This window comes from Jaculus jaculus, chromosome 12 (genome assembly GCF_020740685.1).
Source record: "Jaculus jaculus isolate mJacJac1 chromosome 12, mJacJac1.mat.Y.cur, whole genome shotgun sequence".
Classification (NCBI taxonomy): Eukaryota; Metazoa; Chordata; class Mammalia; order Rodentia; family Dipodidae; genus Jaculus; species Jaculus jaculus.
In genome coordinates, this window is record NC_059113.1 from 57,427,194 (window position 1) to 57,444,839 (window position 17,646).

The 17,646-nt window shown below is 45.8% G+C and overlaps 1 protein-coding gene across 1 annotated transcript in view; it reads left to right on the plus strand.

The window, feature by feature from the left end:
* Ern2 (endoplasmic reticulum to nucleus signaling 2) overlaps window positions 1-17,646 on the plus strand; it is a 77,788-nt gene that overhangs the window by 42,885 nt on the left and 17,257 nt on the right. The window contains exons 2-7 of the mRNA XM_045130613.1: window positions 14,077-14,231; window positions 15,526-15,612; window positions 15,944-15,977; window positions 16,197-16,269; window positions 17,205-17,277; window positions 17,423-17,530. Coding sequence (XP_044986548.1) covers window positions 14,077-14,231; window positions 15,526-15,612; window positions 15,944-15,977; window positions 16,197-16,269; window positions 17,205-17,277; window positions 17,423-17,530 — 530 coding nt within the window. The remainder of the gene's footprint in view (window positions 1-14,076; window positions 14,232-15,525; window positions 15,613-15,943; window positions 15,978-16,196; window positions 16,270-17,204; window positions 17,278-17,422; window positions 17,531-17,646) is intronic.

A 17,646-nucleotide genomic window follows, 5' to 3' on the forward strand; every position in this document is an offset into this window, starting at 1 on the left:
TTGCACAGTGGTACACTCAGAAGCCATAGATTGTTAGTAGAAAAATGTCAGTGCCAGGGATGGGATACCTTCCTGTGAAGTGTTAGCCAGGAAGGTCCCTGATGCCCTCAGAACATTACAGGCCATTGCCAAGGCTTTGGTTTCCCACCAGAAGTAGATGGTAAGCCTCTATTGCTGAAGATTCCACATGCTTGTGCTACAAGGTCACTGAGAAATCTTGCAAGAGATGAGCTGAAAATCTCCTCCCTGAGAGCCAGCTGAGTGAAAGCTGGAAAAAACTGTGCTGCATGCAGCCCTATAAGAAGTCATCCGTGAAGATAAACAACAGTGGACACTGTAAGCCTTAAGTTTGGCCAGCCAGACCAAATGAGCCAATGAGTGCAATAGTGGCATGTCCATTATGGGGGAAACTAACCACTCTCTAACTGGACTACAGGCTCGCTCCACAGGAGAGAATACATACCTGGTACTGAAAACCTAGTCAAAAGCCTATAACTGAGGAGGTCAGGATCCCTAGGGGTGTAAGGCCTGCTGGTCTCTGGCTACATGCATATGTTATGCTCACTCAAACTGCCGTTTAAGCACTTTTCCTAATGTCCATACCCATATATTAATGCTACTCTAATTTTTTATTAGATATGGGCATATTTAGTATGTAAACAACACATGTTGGTACCATCCTTTCCCTCCTCCTTTCCCCTTTTCTGAAGAGACCTTCCTCATTAGGGATGCAGGTCAACCCCATGGGGATTGTGGGCCATGCATTATAGAGAGGAGAGGAGAGAGGAAATGTTTCTGTACAAAATGTCCCAACTTGTGGAGCTAATGATCTTTCTGCCCCCTCTTCTGCAAAATTCCCTGAGCCATGCTAGGAGCATTTTAAGTCTACGTCAGTGATGGGCACTTAGGAGTCTCTGGATCTCTGGTTTGGTAGGTATTGAGTGTCCTCAGTATCTATCTCCATCACCCTTGTGCTGATATCAGATTCACTAAGAAAGCAGCACTCTTGCTTATTTCCCCAATTCCTCTGTGGTTTCAGCTGGGGGGCAGGTGGAGTGTACTGGGTCATTTATCTCCTCAGATCCAGCTCCCTTCTGAAAAAGAGAAACAGATTCTCCAATGGAGAATGAAGCCAACACCAGTTAAATGGGATAACCATTATTAATTTAGAGAGAATTAAAAGGGTATAGACCCTCTCATAGTCTAAGGTTAGTGGGAGCTTGAAAATGGAAAGCAGAATCTGGATATGATTCTGACTTGTTTCCCAGTTCCAGATATGGTTTCCTTTCCACTGAGTACATCTGTTAGCCAATCCAAGAGAAGTAGGTTACTCACCATGGTCTTATGTCACTATTTCATCAGGTCAGGTTGTTTGCTTCTGAGTCACTTAGACTTTCAGTTGCTTGGACAGATGTTGGTCACTTCCCCGGTAGCTCATGTAGCGCCTTCCACACTAGATGGGCTAATTGTCTGGGGACTGGCTCTCCTCTGGATTTCAACCAGGTCTCTCCATGGTCCATGCTGACAGCATATGGTGTCTTCAGCAGTAGGGTCTTAACATTAACCTCTGGTGGGTAATCAAGTTCTCTGACAGAAGTCTGTTGTATTTGTTTTGGGAGATCTAGTAGGTCTCTCTGATCAACAGCTCATTGTGGATGTAGACCATCCTGATACAGGGAATTACAGGCCAGCACCAAGGAAAAAGAAAAAAGAAAAAGACAGAGAAGAAATAGAAAAAGGAGAAATTTGAGGTTAGGTTTCATCTCACCCTCTCTGGGGCCCCTTGATTCAGGTGTTCCCCCTAAGGTCCTCTTGAGGGTTCCACCTTTTAGTCTAACTTCCAAGATTCTATGGTACCAGTTCAATTTGGGTCAGTTTTGTGTCCACTCCACCACTACCCTTTTCCTTCCCCCAAGCCCTATCCTCTCTATTGGGAGTATGGCCTACTCACTCCATACTACTGTGAGTGCCTGCACACTGTCTGTACAGGCAACCCAGACCAGGGAGGTGGAAGGCGCCTGGAAACAGTGGTCTGGCCTTACTCCAGACCGCTGTACCTGCCCACACTCTGTCTGAGCAAAGAACTCAGACTGGAGAGGTGGGAGGAGCCCGGAAACAAGGGTCTGGCCTACTCACTCTGCACCTGCCCCATACAAGGACCCATGGAACAGAACTGAAGACCCACACCTTAGGTCAAGTAACTACAGCTTCTTGATCTTTGACAAAGGTACCAATAATGTAAACTGGAGAAAAGACAGCATCTCCAAAAAATGGGGTGAAGCTTCATCATGGTGGAAGAAACTAGCTCACTTCATCATACATCCACAGCAGAGAGAGAAAGAATCGCTCAGAACATATCTTAGTGTTGGCTCAATGATTAAAGGCACTTGCTTGCAAAGACTGAGGGCCTGAGTTTGATTCTCCAGTACTCATGTAAAACCAAATGCACAAAGTGGCACATTAGTCTGGAGTTCATTTGCAGTGGCACTAGGCCTTGGCACACCCATTCTCATTTTCTCACTATCTCTGTACAAGAAAGAAAAAAAGAAAGGGGGGAGGGAGGGAGAGGAAAGAAGAAGAGGGAGGAAGGAAGGGAGAGGAAGGGATGGAGGGAAGGAAGGACGAAAGGTAAGAGAAAAAGGAAAGAAGGAAGGCAGGAAGAAAGGGAAGGGGGAAGGAAGGAAAAGTAGGGCATAGTGGCACACACCCAGCAGTCAAGAGGCCGAGGTAGTGAAATGAGATGCAAATAAATCTGCTCTGCTGAACTGGATACTTACTTAGAGAAAACAAAGAATTTTCATCTCCAAGACAATCAAACGGCCAGTAGGAATACTCAGTGGTTAAAGTGCTTGCCTTCAAAGCCTAAGGACCTGGATTCAATTCCCCAGTATCCAGGTAAAGCCAGATATGCTTCTGGAGTATCTTCACAGTAGCTAGAGGCCCTGGCATGCCCAGTCTCTCTCTCTCTCTCTCTCTCTCTCTCTCTCTCTCTCTCTCTCTCAATCTCTTTCTCTCTCTTTACAAAAAAATAAATAACTAAAATTTTTAAAGGCTAGTAGGAGAGAATTAGTGAATATAATATGGTTTATTAAACAGAATTCAGAGATACAGTACAGTCAGAAACATCAGACAAGCAATAAAGCATGTATTGACATGGACAGAAGTCCCCAAAAGTGGAAAACTCAACTGAGGGCTGGATTAGGGGGGTTTACATATGTTAGGGCTTTCTCTATCCGTAATTGAGAGTGTCCTCAGCTGACTAATTATCTGTTGAAAGTTTTTTAGTAACCTGGCGATCTTTCTAATTGGACTGTTGAATAGGGGAAGAACAAGTGAGCCTGCAAGCTGACTTCAGAGAAGCGTTAGCAGCAGCCAGCCTCAACTGAGCCTCCCTGGCAACAATATTTTTGGATGAACTCCCAGAGCCTTGGTGGACTCCTAGAATCCCAGCTATTCACAGCCAACAGTGTAGTTTCTCAGTCTCTGAGCCAATCATAAGCATATAATTCCCAGAATTGTGGCATTTCTCCCTCAGCAGGAGGATCACTGTGAGTTTGAGACCAGCCTGAGCTAAAGTGTGACTCTGCTTCAAAAAAAAAAAAAAAGAAAGAAAGAAAGAGAAAGGGGAAGGGAGGGAGGGAGAAAGGGAGGGAAAGGTCTATTTTCAGCTTACATTTTCCAAGTCTGATATGTGTGGGGAAGCATGGCAGGAGCAGGAAGACAGTGTTACATTATCACATCAACAGAGAGGAAGTAGAGAGGGGGGTGAATGCTCAATACTCAGCTAGTTTTCTTTTTGTGGTTTTGTTTTGTTTTGTTTTTTGTTTTTCAAGGTAGTGTCTTGCTCTAGTCCAAGCTGACCTGAAATTCACTATGTAGTCTCAAGGGTGGCCTTGAACTCATAGTTCTCCCAAGCACTGGGCTTAAAGGTATGCACCACCATGCCAAGATCCTTTTTAAAATGTATACTTTATTTATTTATTTGAGAGAGAGAGGAAATGACAGACAAAGAGAGAGAATAGGTGTGCCAGGGCCTCCTCCCACTGCAAACAAACTCCTGACACATGCACCACCTTGTGCATCTAAGTTACATGGATACTAGGGAATCAAACCTGGGTCCTTAAATTTTGCAGGCAAGTGCCTTATCTGCTAAGCCATCTCCCCAGCCCCTGGCTCCTTTTTTTAAATTCATTTTTCATTTTTTCATTATTTTTGAGCTAATTTATCTTATTTTAACTAGTTATTGACAACTTCCATACATATAGACAATATAACATGATCACATAATTCCCTCCTACTACCTTCCCTTTTCCTCCTCCAGAATCCCTCCTCCACTGAATCCCTTCTTTCTAACTGGTCTCTCTTCTACTTTGATGTCATCATTTTTCCCTCCAATTATGCAGGTCCTGTGTATGTAGTGTCAGCCACTGCGAGGTCATGAATGTCAAGGCTACTTTGTGTCCGGATGACCGTATTGTAGGCACTCCTTCCCTTCCTTTGACTCTCACATTCTTTCTGCCACCTCTTCTACAATGGTCCTTGAGCTTTGGAAGGTGTGATAGGGATGTTTCAGTGCTGAACACTCCTCTGTCATTTCCCAGCACTTTGATGAGTGCATCCCCCTAGTGGTCACTGCCATCTGAAAGAGAAGCTTCTTTAACCAAAAGTGAGAGTGGCATTAATATATGGACATAAATATAAGTATGTAGAGGGAAGTTTGGTGGGTATAATATATCCATTTAGTCAGACAACAGTAGTAGATTTCTCCTTTTTTATACAATCCAGGAACCAAGCCCACAGGATGGTGCCACCCACCGTTAGAGTGAGTCATCCCACCTCAACTAATTTAATCTAGAAAAATCTCTCACAGACATGGCCAGAGGTTTGTTTCTAAGGTGATTCTAAATCTTGTCAACTTGACAACCAGAAATTTATCAAATCCCTCCTCTCCCCTTCCCTTCCTTTCTCTTTTCTTTTCTCTTCTAAGCCACCCAGGCATGTAGTAGCATCTACCCACTTCTTTTTTTTAATTTATTTTAATCTATTTATTAGAGACAGAGAGACAGTAAAATAGAGAGAGAGAATAGGTGCACTAGGGCCTCTAGCCACTGCAAACTAACTCCAGATGCATGCACCACCATGTGCATCTGGCTTACATGGGACCTGGAGAATCAAAACTGGGTTCTCAGGCTTCGCAGGAAAGTGCCTTAACTACTAAGCCATCTCTCCAGCCCTAGCCATTTCTATATAGCACCAGACAGTGGGGATCTCCCAAACATGCCCTTCTTAAAGTGCAGCCTTTTCTCTGGTCTCCTGCTCCTTGCCCAGGCTCTCTCCAGGAAGCCAGACATAGATCTCCCTGCTTTGGAACTCATAAGCCTTCATGAGCCCCATCCTTGGGTGAAAGACCTGCAAAATTTTCTCCTTATTCCTTCTTGAGCTTCCTCCTCAAGTCTGGAAAATCTTCTGGTCCCATCATGTATTCTTTCAAATCTGAGTTCTTTGATCACTCAAAAGCTAGAATCTTTTCTCTTTTTGTCTTTTCTAAAGTATTTTTATTTGTTTATTTGCAAGCAGAGAGAGATAGAGAGGAAGCAGACAGACAGAGAGAGAATGGGCATGCCAGGTCCTCCAGCTGTTGCAAACGAACTCCAGATGCATGTGCCACTGCATCTGGATTTATGTAGATCCTGGGGAACTGAACCTGAGTTGTTAGGCTTTGCAGGCAAGTGCCTTAACCACGAAGTCCTAATTCCAGCCCTCTTTCTGTTTTTTTATCCCTTCCCTATGGCAGTAAAGATAGAGCAGCCCTTGGTTGGATAGAAGAAAAGTTTTGTCCCTGTAGAAGCAGGGAAGTTCCTCTGAGCGAGCATGGGGTCTCACCAGGTGCACAGGCATAGAGGAAATAGAGAGGAAACGAATTCAGGTGCTGGTGTCCAGGAGGTGAAACCATGAGTGGATTTTGCTTTCTTATTATTTTTTCTAAATGTTATAAAGTTTCTAGAATGTGTTTTTCTTTTTACTTTGCCATCACACAGAGCTAATTTATTGCAGTTTATTTGTAGTTTCTATACCTATTGCCTGAGAATGACTGTGAGTCTAAGCCCAATCAACAAATAAAATACTCACTGAACCAAATGTGCAGTGGCGAAATATGAAGCCTGAGGGAAAGTTCAGCCACACGTGAGTTGCCAGGGTTACTTTCTAATGTGGCAAGAAATGGCTTTTGTTGTGACGTTTAGGCTACTGAGGAGTGGTAATGGAGCAGCTCAGCATGAGCTGAAAAACAAGCGAACCCAAGGTATCTATACTAATTGTACATGTTTTGGGGTATACTATGTATTTTTATTGATAATTGTTTAAAATATTTATTTATTTATTTATTTATTCACAAGGAAAGAGAAAGAATATATGTGGGCCAAGGCCTCCAGCCACTGCAAGTGACCTCTAGATGCATGCATCACGTTTTGCATCTGGATTTGAGTGGGCACTGGGGAATCAAACCAAGGTCGTTAGGTTTTGCAGACAAGTGCCTTAACTGCTGAGCCATCGTCCAGCCCTATTGAGAATTTTAAAACATGAATTTACTGTAATTTGCCTTATTCTTCTCCTATTGCCCTTTTTAGTCCCCCTTGTCCACTCCTATTCTACTGAGCCCCCTCCGTTTTCCAAGCAGTCCTTCTGTCTGGAGGTCTCATTTCTGTGCCCTTCTTCATCACCTATGTCAAAGTGTTGATGCAGTATTGTGCACATCTCACAGGGTAGAGATAACACTGTGAGATCACGAATGCACCGGACAATTGACGTCTAGAGGACATTGCTCCAAAGTGCTCCTTTGTACCCTGTGGCTCTCACATTCTTCCTGCTCCCCTTCTGCAATGTTCCCTGAGCCTTAGAAAGTGTGATAGGGGGCTGGAGAGATGGCTTAGCGGTTAAGCGCTTGCCTGTGAAGCCTAAGGACCCCGGTTCAAGGTCCCCAGGACCCACATTAGCCAGATGCACAAGGGGGCGCATGCTTCTGGAGTTCATTTGCAGTGACTGGAAGCCCTAGTGCGCCCATTCTCTCTCTCTCTCTGCCTCTTTCTCTCTCTGTCTGTGGCTCTCAAATAAATAAAAATAGACCAAAAAAATTTTAAAAGAAAAGAAAAGAAAGTGTGACAGAGATGCCTCATTTAGTGTTGAGCTCTCAACCACCTCTTATTTTTAGCTTTGATCAGTTTTGAGTCTCCTCAGTGCCTACTGCCACCTCTATAGAGAAGCTTCTCTGGCTGGCACTGAGAGCAGCTCTCGCTCTTTCCACTACCTCTTCTGCAAAGTTCCCTGAGCCCTGGAGAGTGTGACAGAGATCCGGCGCCGGTCTTTATCTTCTCATCGCTGTGATGAGTCTTGGGTCTGCCCATTATTCACCACCATCTGAAAAGGAAGGTCCTCTAGCCAGAAGTGAGAACAGCGCTAGTCAATGGGTATAAACATGTACATTTAGAAGGTAATTTGATGGGCTCCATTTAGTGGAAGAACAGTGGTAACTTCCCCCAAGGTCCTCTAACCTTTCAAGCAATAGGCTTTTAACTCAGTTTTCAGTACCAGGCATGAGTTTCCTTCCACTGAATGGTCCTCAAATCCAATCAGAGAGAAATTGGGGTTACCTACATAACTTATGTGCCACTATTGCACCAGTGGACACACGTTGCCTGGCTGGTGATTGTGTGGCTTGCAGGATCCACTGCTTGTTTAAGACTATTGATGGCTTTTCTCCCCGAGCAGCCTCCATGGCACTTTCCAGCACTATATACCATGTATTTCAATCCATAAATTCAATATGCACCAATCAAATCAATATGATTAATATTTCCACTTCCTCATTATTTCTGGTTTCATCTTTGAGCCCCTTCCTTCCAGTTCTTCATAAAATATGCAATAGGAAGGTAGAGAGATGGCTTAGTGGTTAAAGCACTTGCTTGTGAAGCCTATGGATCCAGGTTCGATTCTCCAAGTCCCATGTAGGCTAAATGCAGAAGATGATGCATGCATCTGGAGTTTGTTTGCAGTGGCTAGAGACCCTGACATGCACATTCTCCCTCTCTCTCTCTCTCTCTCTCTCTCTCTCTCTCTCTTTCTCCCTCTCCCTCTCTGTCTCAAATAAAAATAAGTAAAACATTTTTTAAAAGTACATAAATATGCAATAGGTTATTATGACCTAGAACCATCATTTTTTCCTCCTATTACGATGGTCTTGTGTAGGTAGTGTCAGGCACTGTGAGGTCATAGTTATCCAGGCCATTTTGTGTCTGGAGGAGCAACTTGTAAGGAGTCCTACCCTTCCTTTGGCTCTTATACTCTTTCCACCACCTCTTCCGCAACAGACCCTGAGCCATGAAAGGTGTGATAGTGATTTTTCAGTGCTGAGCACTCCTCTGTCACTTCTTCTCAGCACCATGATTACTTCTGAGTCATCCCAAGGTTACCGCCATCTGAAAAGAGAAGCTTCTCTAACCAAAAGTGAGAGTAGCATTAATATATGAGTATGAACACTAAGAGAAGTGCTACTGGGCACTTCTGGGCTTAATGTTCATACACATATATTCATTTAGTCAGACACAAACATTTTGATTTTATGATCATCAGTGCCCAGAATGCAGCTTCATGTAAACACATAATACAAAACTATAAAAAGTATGTATGGGGTCATGTAATTTCAGAAATGGTTAAAAATTCTGTCTCAATGGGCTGGAGAGATGGTTTAGTGGTTAAGCACTTGCCTGTAAACTCTGAGGACCCCAGTTTGAGGCTCAATTCCCCAGGACCCACGTTAGCCAGATGCACAGGGGTGCATGATCTGGAGTTCGTTTGTAGTGGCTGGAGGCCCTGGCGTGCCCATTCTCTCTCTCTCTGTCGCTGTCAGATAAATAAATAAAAATATTTTTTTTTAATTCTGTCTCAAGGGGGAAGGGAATTACCATGGTTTATTGTCTATAATTATGGAAGTTTTCAATAATAAAAAAATTGTTTAAAAAAGAAATTATGTCTCAAGTCAATTTAATGATTTTTTTAATGAAGCTCAAGTCAGTAATTCAAAGAAAAAATGATTTTTTTTTTTTTTTTTTTTTTTTGGTTTTTCGAGGTAGGGTCTCACTCTAGCCAAGGCAGACCTGGAATTCACTATGGAGTCTCAGGGTGGCCTCAAACACACGGCGATCCTCCTACCTCCGCCTCCAGAGTGCTGGGGATTAAAGGCGTGCGCCACCACGCCCGGCTCAAAAAAAAATGATTTTTAAGATATTTATTTATTTGCAAGGAGAGAGAGAGGCTGAGAGGGAATGGATGCACCAGAACCTCTAGCACTGCAAACTGCAGACACATGAGCCACTTTGTGCATCTGGCTTCATATGGGGGTTGGGGAATCAAACCTGGGCCATTAGGCTTTGCAAGCAAGTGTGTTTAGCTGCTGAGCCATCTCCTGTGCCCAAGAACAATTTTTAAAATTCAACACTCTAACAAACAGTACAATCCAAAAATAGACTGAATTAATACTTTCGGGGAAATAATACCAGGAAAATGTCTTGCTTTTCTGTAATTAAACTGTTATGTTTCTATAAGAGTAAGAAACTTTGTTTGAACTATGAAAACACTGCAGTTTATAATGTACAATTGTGCTGAATACGAGTCAAGTGTCACAGGCAGCCTTCACTGACTCTGTGGCATGAGGGCATGTACAGTGTCAAGCGCACGTGTTGTGTGTGTAGAAGCAAGGCTGCAGTTAAGTTCACCAGGCAGCATGGTCCAGTGCTATGAGGAACACCTTGGACCAACTGCATATTTGAATTACAATTAATTGTTTTATTTAATTTTTTGGTATTATGGCTCAGTTCAAAGATCTTGAACATCATTAGAATTGATAAAACATATGGGGACTTTTAAAGTCGGATGAATGCATTGCATTTTATATCGTGTGGTTATCAGTTTATGGGGGCCAGGGGCAGAATGTGGTAGCTTGGTTCAGGTGTCCCCCATAAACTTAGGTGTTCTGAATGCTAGGTTCCCAGCTGATGGAGATTTGGGAACTAATGCCTCCTGGAGGGAGTGTATTGTTGGGGGTGGGCTTATGGGTGTTATAGCCAGTTTCCCCTTGCCAGTGAGTGTTTGGCATACTCACCTGTTCCTGTTGTCTGCCTTATGTGGGCCATGGGATGATGTCCACCCTCTGCTCATGCCATCATTTTCCTGTGCATCATGGAGTTTCCTCTCGAGTCTCTAAGCCAAAATTAACCTTTGTCCCACAAGCTGCTCTTGGTCAGGTATTTTCTGGCAGCAATGTGAACCTGACTGCCACACATGGGTCTATTTAATACTTTTATTAGACAGAAAATGAGCACTCCAGGGCCTCTAGCCACTGCAAACAAACTCCAAATACATGTGCCACCTTATCCATCTGACTTATTGTGTACTAGGGAATCAAACCTGGTCCTTAGGCTTCACAGGCAAGGGCCTTTACCATGAGTATGAGGTCAACCTAGGCTACAGTGAGGCCCTGCCTCCAAAAAGAGGAGGAGAAGAACAAGGGGAGGAAGAGAAGCTCTGGTACAGAGGTAAGATCTCTAGAAATCAAGGTCACTAACCTAGAGGCTGCAATGCTGGCTGTGCTGTTCCTGTGGCCGCTGACCGCATCAGTGTCAAGGACTGAATCGAGGAGGAAGATGGACACTAAGGGCAGTACCAAGTCTTCAGTGCCTGGAGGGGCATGACCAGGAAGGGCTCAGATTACAAAGGCAAGGGAGAGAAGGAGGCAGAGCCAGGCTGTGTGACCCTGAAACAAACAGAGCTTTTTACACAAAGATGGAAGAAAAATGAAAGAACCAAAAAATGTTAAGCTTTTTTTCTTGACAATTTCCATAATTATAGACAACAAGCCATGATAATTCCCTTGCCTCCCCGACTTTCCCCTTCGCAAATCCACTCTCCATCGTATCCCCTCCCTCTCTCAGTCTTTCTTTTGTTTTGATTTGGTTTTGGATTTTGTTTTTCGAGGTGGGGTCTCGCTCTAGCCCAGGCTGACCTGGAACTCACTATGTAGTTCAAGGGTGGCCTTGAACTCATGGCAATCCTCCTACCTCTGCCTCCTGAGTGCTGGGATTAAAGGCATGTGCCACCACACCTGGCTCTCTTTTTTTTATTTTGCTGCCCTCATCTTTTCTTCCTATTGTGAGGGTCTTGTGAAGGTAGTGCTAGGCACTGGTGAGGTCATAGATATCAAGGCAAGTTCCTGTCTGAACGATTGCATTGTAAGCAGTCCTACCCTTCCTTTGGTGAAAGAGCCAAATTTTGAACATACAATGGAGCCTACATTGAAAGACCTCCACAGGCCCTCCCTGAACCAACGTAAGGAGGTCTACGTGAAGGATAGTCATAGACATAGCAAGATGTCCTTCCATTCTGCATGGCCTTCTTTTTAAAAAATTATTTTTATTAATTTATTTGAGAGACAGGGACAGAGAAAAAGAGAGGCAGATGAGAGAGAATGGGCATGGCAAGGCATCCAGCCATTGCAAATAAACTCCAGATACATGTGCCACCTTGTGCATTTGGCTTACATGAGGACTGGGTAATTGAACCTGAGTCCTTAGGCTTTGCAGATAAGCACCTTAACCACGAAGCCATCTCTCCAGCCCATGTATGGTCTTCTTATTGTTATTGTTGTTGTTGTGGTGGTTATTGTTCTGTGAGGCAGGGTCTCACGCAGTTGGCTACCTAAGATGTCTTCAAACTCATAATGCAGCCCAGGATGACCAGATATGCCCAGCTTTGTCTGATGTCTTAGCCTTGTGAATTTATAAACTCTACAAAGACAGAGAGCTGCCTTTTGAAAACTTGATGGATAACCTCCTTACATATACACAATGTGTCCTGATCCCCTCCCACATTCTTCTATGTCCCCTTGCTTTACTAAATCCCTTCTTTCCAGCTAGTCCCTGGTATATTTTGATGTCATCCTTTTTTCCCTCCTGTTATGCAGGTCTTGTGTGGGTAGTACCAGCAATGTGGGGTTATGAATGCCAAGGCCCCTTTGTGTCTGGAAGACAGTATTACAAATCACTCCTCCTTTTCCTTTGGCTCTTACACTCTTTCCATCACCTCTTCTGCCAAGATCCTTGAACCTTGGAAGGTGTGGTAGAGATGTCTCACTTAGTGCTGAACACTCCACTGTCTCTTCTCCACACTTTGATGAGTTTTGAGTTTCCCCAGGCCCCTGTACCAACTGGTTACCACCATCTGAAAAGAGAAGCTTCTCTAACAAAAGGTGAGAGTATGGCTGGAGAGATGGCTTAGCAGTTAAGGTGCTTGTCTGTGAAGCCTAAGAACCCAGGTTCAATTCCCAAGTGCCTACATAAGCCAGATGCTCAAAGTGGCACATGCATCTGGAGTTTGTTTACCATGGCTGAAGGCCCTGACACACCCATTCTCCCTCTCCCTCCCTCTCTCTCTCTCTCCCCATATATGTGTGTGTGTGTGTGTGTGTGTGTGTGTGTACATATATATGTGTCAACCTATTTGCCTCTTTCCTCTCTCTTAAATAAATAAATAAAATATTTCTTTTTAAAAAGTGAGAGTAGGGCTGGAGAGATGGCTTAGCGGTTAAGCGCTTGCCTGTGAAGCCTAAGGACCCCGGTTCGAGGCTTGGTTCCCCAGGTCCCACGTTAGCCAGATGCACAAGGGGGCGTACACGTCTGGAGTTCGTTTGCAGAGGCTGGAAGCCCTGGCGCGCCCATTCTCTCTCTCTCCGTCTATCTGTCTTTCTCTCTGTGTCTGTTGCTCTCAAAAATAAATTTTAAAAAAAAGTGAGAGTAGAGCTGGAGAGATGGCTTAACAGTTCAGGTGCTTTCCTGTGAAGCCTAGGGACCCAGGTTTGATTCCCCAGGACCCATATAAGACAGATGCACAAGGTGGCGCATGTGTCTGGAGTACCTTTGCAATGGGTAAAGGCCCTGGCATGACCATTCTTTCTTCTATATGCTTCCTTCTCTATCTCTTTCTCATATAAATAAATATCAAAAAATAAATAAATAAGGGCTGAAGAGATGGCTTAGCGGTTAAGGCTCTTGCCTGTGGAGCCTAAGGACCCAGGTTTAATTCCCCAGTAACCACATAAGCCAAATGCACATGGTGGCACATGCTTCTGAGTTCGTTTGCAGTGGCTAGAGGCCCTGGCACACCCATTCTCTGTCTTTCTCTCTCCTCTCTCTCTCATAAATAAATAAATAAAAGTAAAATATTTTAAATAAATCAAGTGTTGGAGTTAAAAGGATAGCAAATATTTTTTAAAGTGAGTAGTATTAATACATGGGCATAAATAAACATAAAGTGTTTACAGAATAGCTTATCGGGCATAATATATCCATTTAGCCAGACAAAAGTAGTAGTTTCCCCCCTAGGGCTAACAACCTTCCCTGCCATAGGTTTTTGATTAGGATTTTCAGTACCAAGCAGAAATTTCCGTGTGGAGTGGGCTTCAAGTCCAATCAGAGAGCATTGAGTTTCTCCCATGACAGACAGGCCATCATTGCACCAGTTGGTACCTTTAAAAGCCTGGCTGGCCAGCCCTGAAACTTGCAGTGTCCACCGCTGCTTAAGACCCTTGATGACTTTTCTCTCCCAACAGGCTGCATACAGAATTGCTTTCTTTCTCACCAGGCTACCATATAATAGATCATAATGCACATGTAAATACCTATTGAATAAATCAGTGAAAACATCAATGTGTTTCATAACAGCTCAGTGGAGATCATTTAATGCGATAATAAAAAGCTCTGAGGTCAAACCTAATCTACATTTTGATTCCAGTCCTGAGTAAGCCTGGCCTCGGGGAGCACTATGAAGAAAGGAGGAGATGATGAGTTGGCACGTGCCAACTCTCCAGAACCGGCCCCACTTAGTAAACCCCTCCCTCGCCCAGAGGCAGGGTGGAAGGGACCTTGGGAGGCATGCGGGTGTGAGCGCGATAGGAAGGGCGAGGGCGGCTGTGGACTGAGGTTGTGCCCAAGCCTCTGGGGCCCAGCCCGGGGCGGAGTCTCCTCCCCGCAGAGCGGGGGCCCTGCGGTCCCCAGACTGTGCGGAGGGACCGCCGACCCTGCGGCTGCCCTCGCCCCCGCCCGATGTCGAGCGTGGCCCGATGGTCCAGGCTGGGGCTCTGGCCCCTGCTGCTGCTGGCGGCGCTGTCTGGGATGCTCTGGGCACAGGTGAGAGCGGGCGGGCGGACGGACGGACGGACGCAGTTGGTTTGCAAGGGCGCAGCGGGTCGGGGGTGGGGGGACGTGCCTCTCCCTCCTTACCTCAGGTCCTGATCACCCCAAGACTGCCCCTAGCGAGGGAACCCCTCCTAACGTTGCGGAATCGCTACTCGTCCCTACTACCTGGTAGCTGGACAGGGGCAGGTAGGCGTCCCAGAAAGGGGAGCGGCGCTTGTCTGGACAATGGGAGAGGGCAGCGTGACCCCTGAGGCTGGTGGGAGCCCCTCTTCCAGCTCGCGGCTCCATCCACAGCTGCTAATAACGGGAGCCCATGTGGCCAGATCTGATGGTTCTGGAAACATTACAAATGACAACGATTGGAAAATCTGGATTTAAAAACAAAATGAACTCTCCCAATTAAAAAAGTAGTTAATTAAAAGCAAAATTTCAAACAATCTAAGGATCAAACAAAATTCCCTTGCAGTGTGCAGCCTCTTCTCTGGCTACCTTCCTTCCTGCGGCGTCGCTAATAGCAAAACCTAGGCCTAGAAAACAGGGCTGGATTCCTCCCTACCCCCAACCTCCTGGCTGGGTCCGAAGGCTCAGGGTCCGAAACAGGATGTGGCCCTTGCTGGGGTGGCTGGGCTACCCGGATGTCGGGGTTCCTGCTGTGAGCTCAGCCTCACCCTGTTTGCTTAAGGAGGGACCGAGCTGGCAAGCTGGCCCAACAGGGGCCAGATGTCTGGGAGCGCAGGCAGTCACCTCCAGTTGTGGTTCAATGGGACCAGGTGAAGCTTGGTACCAAAAGCAGCTGGGCAGGTTTGGGGAGGCAGAAAAAGGGTCTTCCGAAAAGAGGTAGCTCAGTGGCTAGGGAGAAAGAAACTAAGTCTTGGAGTTACAGAGATGTAGCTTCAAGTCCCCGTTGTACCATTTATTATCCGTGTTTCTTTGGGCCAATCACCTAACCTTTCTGTAATGGGGAGACTCCTAATGCCCATTCCGTGAGAAGTCTGTGAATGCCAGCGAAGTCCTTTGGTGAAAGCCTTTGCTCTCTACTGGAAAACAAAAGGAACTGAGGCGGGGGGAGCAGAACGTGAGAAGCAAAGCCCCCCCCCCAATACCTCATTGCTCCCCCAAGTAACTCACCCAGAGTGTCAAGTAGATGATGAGGAAGGCCAGTTGTCCTTCCTCCCCTCTCAGTCTCCCTCTGGAAAAGAGGAGACACTGCCACATACGCAAGTTGATCCCAGGACCTTCAGAGGACCTGACTGATTGCCATGCCAGGTTCAGACTTTCACACCAGAGAGTCTCCTGCTTGTGTCTACCTTGGATGGAAGTCTACACGCACTGAACAAGCGGACGGGGGACTTGAAGTGGACCCTCAAGGATGGTGAGGAAGGAACAGTCATTTCCCTATCCATAGGCCCCTAGTCTAATGGTGGTGGGGGAGGGCATAGAGGATCAGAACCTGGGCACTAGAATCCAGCCAGCCAGGTTGCATAGGCAGCTTCACCATGTACCAGCTATGTGGTACATGAGAAAGTCATCTCACTTCTCCTCAGTTACCTCACCTGCAAAATGGGACAGAGAGGAGGAGAACACTGCATTTCTGTAGTGTTCTGGGCTTGATGTCTGGCACCCAATAAACTCTTGATGCATAGGATCTATGCTTCTCAATGAGAGTCCAGATTGGACCCACATACCATGCCTTTTCCTTGCAGATCCCATCATCCAAGGACCAATGTATGTCACAGAGTAAGTGAAGCTGGGGCCTTTTAAGGAGACGGAAGAGCCATAGTTGTCTAGAGGGGTTGGGGAAAAGTATGTTGGAAGTAAGGGAAGAGGATTGAGTCCGGGTGTAACAAAATGTCTCCTGGATGGGCTCTGCTAGCTGAGAAAGTGGAAGGCAATGAGGGCCTTTATGGAACCAGGGTCATGTGCCCAGCCATCTCCATGTTCCTCTCTGCCCCACAGAATGGCTTTTCTCTCTGACCCAGCTGATGGCAGCTTATACATTTTGGGGACCCAGAAACAACAGGGGTTGATGGTATGTGTTCATGTACTGCTGGGATGCATGGGAAACAATCCTCCATGAGCCAGAACATTGACTGGCAGAGGAACAATGTGTCAGAACCTGGTGTTTTGCAAAGATGTAAGGGAGGGTTCTGAGCATCAAGGAAGGCTGCCTGCTAAAATGGGGGAGAACCAAAGTCTGGCAGGCCTCTGACATTATCATGGGAACATCTGCAGGACTTGGAGCATCAGCTTTTCCAAATAACAAATTACCTCATAAATAAATGGCTTAAACCCAAAACAACTCAAAATTAGGCTGGGCTCAGCTGGACAGGTCTTCCACTAGCCCGCATTGAGCTTGCTAGGTACCTGTGGTCAGCTGGACACCTGTTTCTGATCGTTGGTTGATGGTTAGCTGGGATTAGGGTTTACATACCCTCATCTCACCCTGTCCTTATTACTGAAACCCAGTAGGAAGCCAGAGTCCAGGGCATCCACTACAGATAATCCTAGCAAATCTGACTTCAGAGAGAAAGGGACAGAGAAGGGGGCAAATCTGCACTCATGGTCAACTCTGAATCAGGATCCCTTTATCCCGCGACAGTCCCTCAACCTCTCTGGCTCTTTCATGGCAATTAACATTTTTTAAGTCCCTCTGAACTTATCAGGTGGGGTCAGGTGGCTTGTGTGGCCTCTTTTCCCTGAGTGTGGGATTGTCTGCAATACTTTGAGGAGGTGTATAGCAAAGTGGTTAAGTATGTGGCTCTAAAGCTTTTCTGGCTCAGTAACATTAGCTGAGTTACTTAGTCTCTCTGATCTCCAGTCTTCTGTTCTGGGAAGTAAACGTGACCATTACAGTGCCCAATGAAAAGGTTGTTATGGGTTAGGCTTAGAAGAGTGTTTGGCACAGTGAGTGCCATGTATGCACTTCTGCTCTTACTCCTTCTTGGACCTTTTCCCTCTCCTTAGAAACTGCCATTCTCTATCCCAGAGCTGGTTCATTCCTCTCCCTGCCGCAGCTCAGATGGGGTCTTCTACACAGGTGAGTATCTTCCCTGCCTGTGGGGTCCAGGTCCAGTCAGCGGGGATAGGAACAGAGGTCGTGACAGACACAGGAACATAACAAAAGGATGCATACACTCTTGCTCATGCCATCTTGAAAGCTGGTAGGCTTTCCACTTCTGCAGGCCGGAAGCAGGATGCCTGGCTTGTGGTGGACCCTGAGTCAGGGGAGGCTCGGATGACACTGAGCACAGAGGGGTTTTCTACCCCCCGCCTCTACATTGGCCGCACACGTGAGTCATGCACTCCCCAAGCTCTGGGCACCTCCCACCCTGTTTCTCTATCCAGGCCTGATGATTGCTTTCCAAGTTAAAAGCAGACCATTCACTGATCTTTCAGTCATCAACGA